At 41.8% G+C, this 9682-nt stretch overlaps 1 protein-coding gene across 9 annotated transcripts in view; it reads right to left on the bottom strand.

Moving 5' to 3' along the window:
- Positions 1–9682, bottom strand: part of srcin1a (SRC kinase signaling inhibitor 1a) — a 102221-nt gene that overhangs the window by 25379 nt on the left and 67160 nt on the right. For 4 of the 9 annotated variants that reach the window (XM_032538624.1, XM_032538629.1, XM_032538630.1 and 1 more), the window contains exons 5-11: positions 6925–7120; positions 6114–6125; positions 5362–5657; positions 3114–3937; positions 2565–2666; positions 2015–2142; positions 297–317 (exon numbers count right to left, since the gene is read on the bottom strand). In XM_032538624.1, coding sequence (XP_032394515.1) covers positions 297–317; positions 2015–2142; positions 2565–2666; positions 3114–3937; positions 5362–5657; positions 6114–6125; positions 6925–7120 — 1579 coding nt within the window. The remainder of the gene's footprint in view (positions 1–296; positions 318–2014; positions 2143–2564; positions 2667–3113; positions 3938–5361; positions 5658–6113; positions 6126–6924; positions 7121–9682) is intronic. The other 5 variants (XM_032538625.1, XM_032538627.1, XM_032538626.1 and 2 more) reach the window with 5 other exon arrangements.

The following is a 9682-nucleotide window of genomic DNA, read 5'->3' as shown; positions in this document are numbered from 1 at the left end:
ACACACACACACACACAAACACACAAACACACAAACACACACACACACACACACTTACAAAAGGAGAGCCTAGTCTGTGACAAAACAGCCTTCTGAAATTCCCAAAGGAAAAACCAAGCAGAAAGTAGAGACAGAGACAGGACGAGGGGGTCCACTCTCTAGGAAACCAGCCAGGAGGAAAACGTGAGGATAGACACTGCCGGCTACCCAGCAACAACACACAACCATACAGAGAGCCATGAGAGATGTCTGATCGGAGAAATAAAAAGGGCGATAGAATAGGAGATGGCAACTACCTTTTTTTTTCAGTCGTCCTGCTGGAATGTAGAAAGAGTGAGCAAGTTACAGAGAAATTAAGGATAATAAAGAGACAGTGAAGAGGAAAGTCTTAAAAGTTCATATTTACAGAATGATGATTCTGGAGAGAATTTTTATTGACTACACTAGAGAAAATGATTCCAGTGATGGCTTAGTCTTTTGGCCATGTATCAATTTGTGAGGAAGCTTTAAAGACTACTGTGTCCTTGCACTGGCCCTGTGAAGGTCTGGCCACAGAAAAGGTTTGTTTGTGCCAAAACTGCGCTACAAAATTAGGGACATAGGGGAAAAATGACAGAAAGGGGAATTGGAGGAATAAAAGAAATGTAGGATGATAAAATGATGTTCAAAAATGCTTCAATATGTATTAGGCTACACCTGAAACGATTCCTATCACTGTTTCAAATATTCTATGCTGACAAATATAATATGTATAAAAATAAATTTTTAAGCTAAAGTCTGAAATTGTGGGGATTTCCCTTAAACATAACAATTCAATATCTATGCATCCAGTATAGTCATAGTAAAAAATGACAAAAATAAACCTTCCAAATACTAAGGCTGTCTGTCTTATTACCTCGTCAAGAAGGTTATGTTGACAGTGTTGTATGTTTGTTTGTTAGAACGTATACATTTTTGTTTTTTATCAAAGCTTTTATCAACATGTCCCTCCCTGCTTCCTGTATTTGTGCTTAGTGAGGCTAAATACTTCTTCATACTGGACAAATTGATGAAATTGATGCTTTTCTCATGTGAGTAAGTTGGACAATACTCAATTGTCCAAGCATTGTACTGTTACTTTAAAGTCTTGCAATGGCTCCAAACCAAAGTAATTCTCTAAAATCCACTTGACTAGCAATACGTTTTTAGCTGTGTGTTCAAATGAATGAGTCGTTTGGAATGAAAATCTTCAAGGTCAGTAGTCGGGAGAAAGACAAAGATAGTGAAACAGAAAAGAAAGAGATGAATGAGTTAGCCGGTTTGGTTTGTTTAAAAAACAAAAAGGCATTTGCCTGTTTAGTCTGGTTTATTTAGGCTGGTGTAAAAGCTGTTTATCAAACTCTGATGTAGACTAAACCACAAGACTGAGACAGCATGAAAATGGGGGATCTTGGTGTGTTTCTGAGTGAACTCTGGTGCGGTTTGTTTGTAGTCTGAAAGCCAACGGACCAACTACAGTATTAATTGTTAGTATTTTGTGTAATTTTAGCATGATTTCAAATTGAGTAAGCAGAATTTCCCCACATGGGTTCGGATGATGCAGAATGTCAACTGCCAAAACTGCCCAATGAATGAGGGACCGGTCAGTCTGTATAACTATATGTTTACAGCTCTTGCTTTGTTAGTTAAAAAGCCAGTGTGAACAGAAACAGGACCAAAACTAAAACTCGACAGCCTATAATCTTTTTCTCCTGGACTGGATCAAATGGACTAAACTACAAATGTAAAAAGCCCTTAAAAAAAAACAACTCAACAACTCTTAACTGAACCCAGCAGGACCATTGTGAGAGCATTGTCAAATTTAGATACCTCTGTCGTAAACCAGGAGGTCACCATCAGTGCTTGTTTGTGTCCGTTATCCTCTTTAAATTGCAGTGCATTGTTTTCAGGAAAATTAAAGCGTAAAATAATTCCTGAACAGATCAGCACAGCAGTGGTGCTCGTAACAAGGTGGCAATTACGCTGCTGCACTCACTTCCAGTGGCGGAGCCGTCACTGTTGGTTTCGGTCTTCTCGCTGGAAGAGAAAGGTAATGGCCGTGAGAACTCCGTCCCTTGGTCTGGAGGGCAGCCCGCCATCATGCAGAGACGCAGCAGGCCGCATCTGAGGATCAACGGCCACAGGGCAAGGCAATTACAGTGCTAACGCTAACAGCACTACTACTGGACACTATCAGACTGATGGCGAACAAGTTATCTTCTTGTTAATGAGCCCCTGTTGTGTTAATGAGACTACAGTGCCATAAAAAACAATGTTCCATGTAAATGAGGAACTAAAAATCTACTCAAAAACACATCTCTATGTATCAATGAATAAATCAATAGCACTGTGCTGTGTAGCTAATATTTAGTGCTCTGTGCGTGTGCTGTGCTCACACAAAGTAAAGTACCACTTCACTAACTTCTATGGAGCTGATAATGGCTGGGATAATAGCCTGCTCCTGTCAATACTGCTCCATACATGTCAGACCTGAAGCTGTATCTGTGAGTTTTGGAGGGTTAATGTGGTATAATGGAGGGGCTTACGTGCTATCACTGTCTGGTGCTCTGGTCAGCACACTCTGGACCAGCCCAGTAAGGCTGGCTATCTGCTTCTCCATTGCCTCCATACGCTCCAGGCGATGATCCCTGCAAAATTAAATACCACATGCCTCTCACCAAACGCTTAACACAGCTTTGACAAAATGATAAAAGAAATTTAACACACAGTGATGTAGAGTAAGCAATGAAGCTTTAAAAGTGCATGTAAACTTGGTTTTAAATATATGCTTCACAATATGTGAGTCACAATCAAAAGTTTAAAACGTAACATAAAATCCAATTCTGCAGACCATCCTGTTTAGGATTTTATGATTGTGGTTTGAAAACCGTGAGAACAAAACTGAGAAAACACAAATACAGAAACCTTTCTTGCAAAATAACCAGTATTTGTTTTTGTATTTTGGCAGATAAGGTTGTGTTCACAGAACTCACTCAGAAGGTGGAGCAGAAGCTTTCAAGAAAAAATGTTTTCAGGACCTTCTTTAAACAATACAAAAAACCTTAATGAAATTCACCACACGGACTCTCACTGACCTGCTGCTGTCAGGGTCCTGTCCAGACATTGAAGAACCAAAGCCAGGCGTGGCCCTGCCGCCCTCCCCAGGCCCAGCTGTCAGACACAGAGGCTCTGAACTGGAGCTGGGCCTCGACTTTGGGCTCTCCACAAACACAGAGGAGGAGGCAGAGTCCTTGCGGAAGGTCTGCCTGACAGGTGAGGCTCTGCTGGGTGAGCTAGAATAAGAGTCCCTGTCCCTCAGCTGCATGTCAGGGACTTTCTGCGGGGATGAGGGCGGCATGCGAAAACCCATGCCCAGAGTGGCTGAGGAGTATGTGTCAGCGTAGAGCGAACCTCCAGGCTTGTAGAGGGAGTCCTCCAGGTCCCCTTGAAGAGCAGCGGCTGAGTAGGTGCTGAGAGAGCGCACAGAGCCACGGCGGTACAGGCCACTGGAAACAGGGAAGCTAAAGGGGTCTCCGATGGCAGCTAACGACTGAGTGGAGGCAATGCTGAGGCGGCCCTCGTGCATAAGGCTGTAGGGATCTGCATACAGCCCCTCACTCTTCATCAGCGCCATATTCTTTGCAGAAACTTCTTCATCAGGCTTGACATCGCGGCGCTCTAGGATGGCGCTGGGCGAGGGAGAGAGGCCTAAGTTGGCACCGTGGCCGGCAGAGGGATGGTGGGGATGTCGGGGCTGTTCATGCTGAGAGTGGGACCCAGTGAAGGATGGAGGACGGCCGCCGCTGTAGGATAGGCGTGAGCGAGATGGAGAACCAGAGGACGCTGAGGCCGTAGAGGAGGGGAGGGTGTTGAGGCGGCGAGTTGGGGAGGAGTCGCGAGACGAGTACACCATGTCCCTCTAAAATAAAAAAGCAGAGATAATGGTTACCATGGAGACCTACAGATGAGAGTGCTGTGTTTCCGCAGTGCCAGTTTGACATGAAGTTGACTGTGATCTAACTGACAATAAATAGGGTGTCACTGTCTGTTCATGCCAAGAGAAGATGGATTTCTCAAAAGACCAATTATACATCCAATTGCAGAATTTATTCTCTAAAAATGTTCTTGATTTTTTTTTTTATTAGGCCAGTGACAGAATGAAAGAAAAAGGACTGTCTGAAAACCAAATACTTGGCTTTCCCTGTCACATAACTACTTTTGTTGCCCTGGTTTTCTTATTTTTATTCCCTTCTTGGCATACTAGCTAACCTTGTCATGCAGCACCTTGTAATACAGAGAATATACTGGAGCATGACGAAGGAATTTGTTCTGCTGAGCCATTATGCCTAGAGACAAATGTATATACATAGTATACTTATTTACAAAGCTATATGACATGGTCTGTAGGGACACAACTTAAACAAAGCAAATAGATAAAACACAGTTAAGCCTCAAGTTGCTTCACAAGACAGCACCTTACACAACATGCACTGGAACTTAATGAATGACAAGATGCTTATCTTGCCTTGAGACTCTTCAACAGTTATAAAGAAGAGATGGACTGTGCATCTCACACTTGCTGTGAAAGATGATGGGTAGTTTTGATGATTCTTGGTTTCGCCAGATTAAATGTGTCACTTAAAATCAAAATGCATTTCAGATTTCCTGGTTTCGAACTCAGTTTGAGGGTGTATTTAAATGTAGATGTGCTTCGGCAGTTTATGGGTACTGGTCAGCTGACTCTCCATCTCTTATTCCTTTATACACACAGGCACAAACAGCCAGGTACGCATGCACAAACACATAAAACATACAGCACAGTACATGCACACACAATGTACACAGGCATTATCTTTTTTTACTGCCTGTTTGCATGGTTAATAGCAGTTTTATGCTCAGTATTTTGTGAATAATGCAGATGGTAAGCATGGTTTTTGTATAAAACCATTCTTGAAAAAAAAGATCTCCCTTAGGCTTCCTTGATCTTCACTGAAGTAGAAATAGCTTAGGATGTTAGAATTTGCTCATGCTTTCACAGAGGAACATTGTTCTCTGGTGTCTGCACAGCAACAGATGGCCTACTTGAAGATAAGAAAATACATTTCCAGGAGGAATACCTGTTAAATTACTAACCCACATACTACACCATAACATCCTGTCAAAGTAACCATTGAAATATAAAAAAACACTTACCTTGCCAAAGAAGCACACTGTTGCTCTTTATGTAAAGGCTCAGCATTACAGCGGATCTCACTGACACTAACAGGGGATCAGACAGTATTCTTCCTCTAAAAAAAGTTTGCCCTCTTCACCTCCCCACTCCCCCAGCTCCCTTCTCCTCACCCTCAGGTCTCCATTAGCCAGGTGTGCAGCAGCAGGGTAGGAAGCGTAGATGGGTTCTTTGCGGAAAATCTTGATGATGCTGCGGTCTTGGATGTCCCGGACATCCTCCAGCTCGTAGAAGACGTTGCGCGCCTCGTCCTTGATCAAGATGGCCGTGTTGGGTGACTTCAGCATACCTGCTGTCAACTTCTGAGGGAACATGTGCACGATAAGAGCGTGCAGCGTATCCAGGCTGCTCAAGTCGTGGGTGATGTGAACCCGACGTGTCTCATCTCCGTACTGCAGGAACAGCACGCCTAAAAGAGAATGATAAGGGAGAGATGGCTGAGTCAGAATGCAATGGCTTTTGTGGATGGAACGAATAGCAAAGCGATTTGGTCAAATCTTTTACTGTAGCATTTTTCTGCCTTTTTTTAAAAACAAAGTTGAGTCAATAATGATCAAAATGTTTTTGGTACACAAAATCCAAATAATGATTTTTATCATCAGAAATCACCATGAATAATCACTGACACAGTAAACACCAGTTCATTCTTTCTGAAAGTGAGAATAGGACTATGGTAGCCGTGTGAGAATTTACAGTTAAGGTGTAAAGATGCAGAGTATTTACTACTTTGCCTTGAGTAAAACGTTTTTTCCTATCCATAATCAAATTGCAATGATGTTAGTTAAATTACCCCAAATAGCCCAACTTCAGATGCTGCAACCAAACTTGATTAAACAGGTAAAGATGAGTCTGACACCTGACTAACCTGAATATTCATCTTCATACACCCGCGGGACAAAAAACAAAAACAAACAAAGCAAAGCAAAGAAAGACCAGTGATTAAAAGTCATGTAAAATTTGTGAAATATAGCAGATGAGTTGGGGAGAGAAAAAACAAAGTAGTTAGTAAAGAGACATGGAGAGGAAAGATGGGCAGCTTTGCTGTTCTACTTCTGTCTGAACTCACTTAAAATGTCCTTCATCAGTCACTGACAGTTTAGTTTGCCACTTTTTAATCTAACTGGACCTGATGTAAACCCAGTCCTTAGTCTGGACCAGCATCAATCTAACCCACTCTATGCTCCCAAGGCCCTTTTCTAGTTAACCTGTCCTCAAAACTGCTGTTTAATCTTGCAGTTGCACAAAAACATACTCAGTCCTGTGTGATTAGCAAAGGGGTGTAGTATTACAGTCAAACAGTCAAAAAAATAACATCCTAAACAATATAGTGCTTTAATAACTACAAGTAAAAAGAATAAACCATACTTTCAAGCTCATTTTACACATGCACACTTGCTTACACATGCTGCGTGAATATTTTAGGAATATGTTGTGTTGAACTATTTAAGAAAGTTGTGTTATCTGAGGACTCACTACTTTCTAGTTCTCTGTAGCACAGCCATTCAACTAAACAAAAACTGTTACGGTAAATGAGGTGAGAGTAGAACACTTTCTCCCATGAAGTGTAAACACAGCGGTGCACATCACCAGCTTCATTAGGTAAACAGAGCTGTAAATTTTCCTTGAATCCAGCCATGATGTTGTGACAGCTTGCCAGTAGTGCTTCAAATCTTAACCTGGAGATCGTAGCTTATTCTGGCTGGCAGAGCGGGACAGCGGCAGGCTCTGGCGAAATCGGTTCATCCGATTAAACCCGATGGGGATGTCAGCTTCTGACATGGTCTCCAAGGATTCAGCAGAGGCAAAGGAGAGCTTGGCGGCTTGGTCGGCAAGCCCAGACTGGGTAGACTGGGAATGCCGTGGACTGCGGCTCTGCAGAAGGAGAGGACAGATAGATACACACAATAATTTACTAAGAGGTGAAATCAAGGCAGAGAGAATGGATTCGACAGTGCCAATGGAGTAGAAAAGACCAACCAGGAAAAGAGACAGTGAGCAGACAATTGGACATCACACAATCAACCACATAACAAGATTAACGAGACCTTGACAATGGTTTAGCTACCAGCCATTCACTAAGAATTACCAGCGACACAGTATCTGACATCAGTTGAATGCTTCAGCAGAAAAGCACAATATAGTTGTTCTCAAATGGCACAGCATCCCAGGGCATCAGCCTTCATGGATCGCCTATGATGGGAGCAAAATTAAGTTGGAAACTGTGCACCAGCTCAGCATAAGTTATGTCATGTTTGCTTGACTTTGCACACCTTCCACATGTCACATCCAAACTCCCTTTTCTGCTACAAACTTTAAATGAGCTTGCTTGTGGAATGGGAGGAGAAGCTCATGCAAATCCTGGGTTGTCACTGTTGGTTTATCCTGCTGGCCTATGCCCAAGCACTGCTCGCTGAAACACTGTTAGTGCAGCTGGGGCTGAGCTCACTGAACTGGCTCCCTGATCCTGCAGCGCTGTAGCATTTCCTCCAGCTCAGAGGCTGCTGTAATGAGCTCCCAGAATGCTGTCTGCTGGGTGTATGAATGGCAAAGGCAGACACATCCTTAGCCATAGTACAGAAGCTGTACCGGTCTCCTTGCACTATGAACACAACAGTTTCCTCCCCTTTACAAGGATTTCCTTCTCTCCCTTCTCTGCCTGAGTCAAACTGCAGCATGGCTTTCATTTCATTCTGACAGAAAATACACAGAGGGCCACCTCTGTTTACAAATTTAAAATAACAAATATTTAAAATTCTGTTTTCTACAGATATTCATGGTTCAATTTGTCCAATGTTATGGTTTATGACCAAATACCCACGAAGCCAAGGGCATTCCCATCAGCCTAAACTTTATTTTTGTGCTGATTAACAGATTTTAGCATTTTGGTTTGATGAACATGTTAAGCAGGTATGTTTACCATCAGCACGTTGTCATTGTGAGCATATTAGCATGTTAGCATTATACTCCGAGCACAGCTGTGCCTAACTCGAGCCTCACAGAGCAACTAGCATAGCTTTAAGTCTTCCGGTTTGATAAATTGTTACCAATTATTTGTGTAACTATTGCTGATTTAAATTTAATAAATTAATCGATCAACAAATATTTGACGCACTACAGTACACTAAACTAAATGAGCCATAGTGGCATGTACAACTACTACTACTATCACTGGTAATTCGCTCCTTTAATTGACTGCTATGCTCACGTGTGTTTACAAGGCAAGTCACAAACCCCCATCATGACTGAGAAGCGGAACAATCCTTTTTATAATGCACACACACACACACACACACACACAGAATGATAGTGGTGGTGTCCGGTGATAGCTGTGGCAGACAGTGTCTGAGCACGCAGAGGGACGGTGATGCTGACAGATAACCCCCACCATGTTTTCTAATAGGGTCATTTATCTTAACTGTGACCACACTGAACAACAACAAATTAGCCAACAGCAGCACAGAGAAGCAGCACATACTGCAGAGTGTCATATTCTGGCCAGCTACAGTGGGATATGTAAGACATTAGGGGGTTAGATACAGTGCTATACATAGTATGTTTAGTGGTTGATAACATTTTATCTTGTCTTCCTCTCAATAAATTAGAGTATCTTTGAAACCCCTAATAAGAAGCAAAAGTTAACTTTATATTTAAAGGAATAGTTCAAAACTTCATCTGCTCAATGCTAACAAAAAAAAGCAATGGATATGACATTTGACTGAACAAATTACAGGTATTTAATCAACTTGGAACTGGATCTGTAGTGAAACTAGACTTCCTGAGCCCAATTTAAGCCCAATTTAGCCCTATTACTCAGGAGAGGTACTCAAGAGAAGTATCACCCAGAAATATATTTGACATAGAAATACAATAACAGCTTTCAGTATGAATGGAAATAGCTAATAAGACCACCATGTCTAAGGCACATCAAAGAAGATTTCTTTTTTGAGTATCGGTTAATTTCCTGCATGGCTGAGAGGGAAACACATAGCAAGTCTGTTTCTTGAATTCTTGAATCTTTACATTAGCGAGTGTGAGAATTTTATTTCAATGCTAACTAACCTAGTTGAAGCTTTCTAAGAAAAGGATAAGGGAATTGAGAATATGGTGCTTCTTGACTAAGCTTGTGTCCCATAATGTTTGCAGTCTCAATTTGTTTTATTTCTGAACCAGCTGAAGAAAACAAAATCTGTGTAGTGAAAGTGAATGCGCAATGTTTTCCTCTCTTGACAGCTACTATGAATGTGCTGCTGAACAAGACAATGAAACCCAATGTACAGTATGTATGTGTGTAAGCTTACAGCAGCTGTTGTTATATATGCTTGTAGTCAGCTTGCCTTGTTACAACAGGCTACAAACACTGACTTCCATATTGGTAGTTTATGCGAAATGAAAAAGAAAAATATCTCTGCAGTAATTTTACATTGTAAATATTAT

The sequence above is a fragment of the Etheostoma spectabile genome, chromosome 15 (genome assembly GCF_008692095.1).
Source record: "Etheostoma spectabile isolate EspeVRDwgs_2016 chromosome 15, UIUC_Espe_1.0, whole genome shotgun sequence".
In the NCBI taxonomy this organism is placed as follows: Eukaryota; Metazoa; Chordata; class Actinopteri; order Perciformes; family Percidae; genus Etheostoma; species Etheostoma spectabile.
This window is presented reverse-complemented; position numbering and strand designations above follow the sequence as displayed.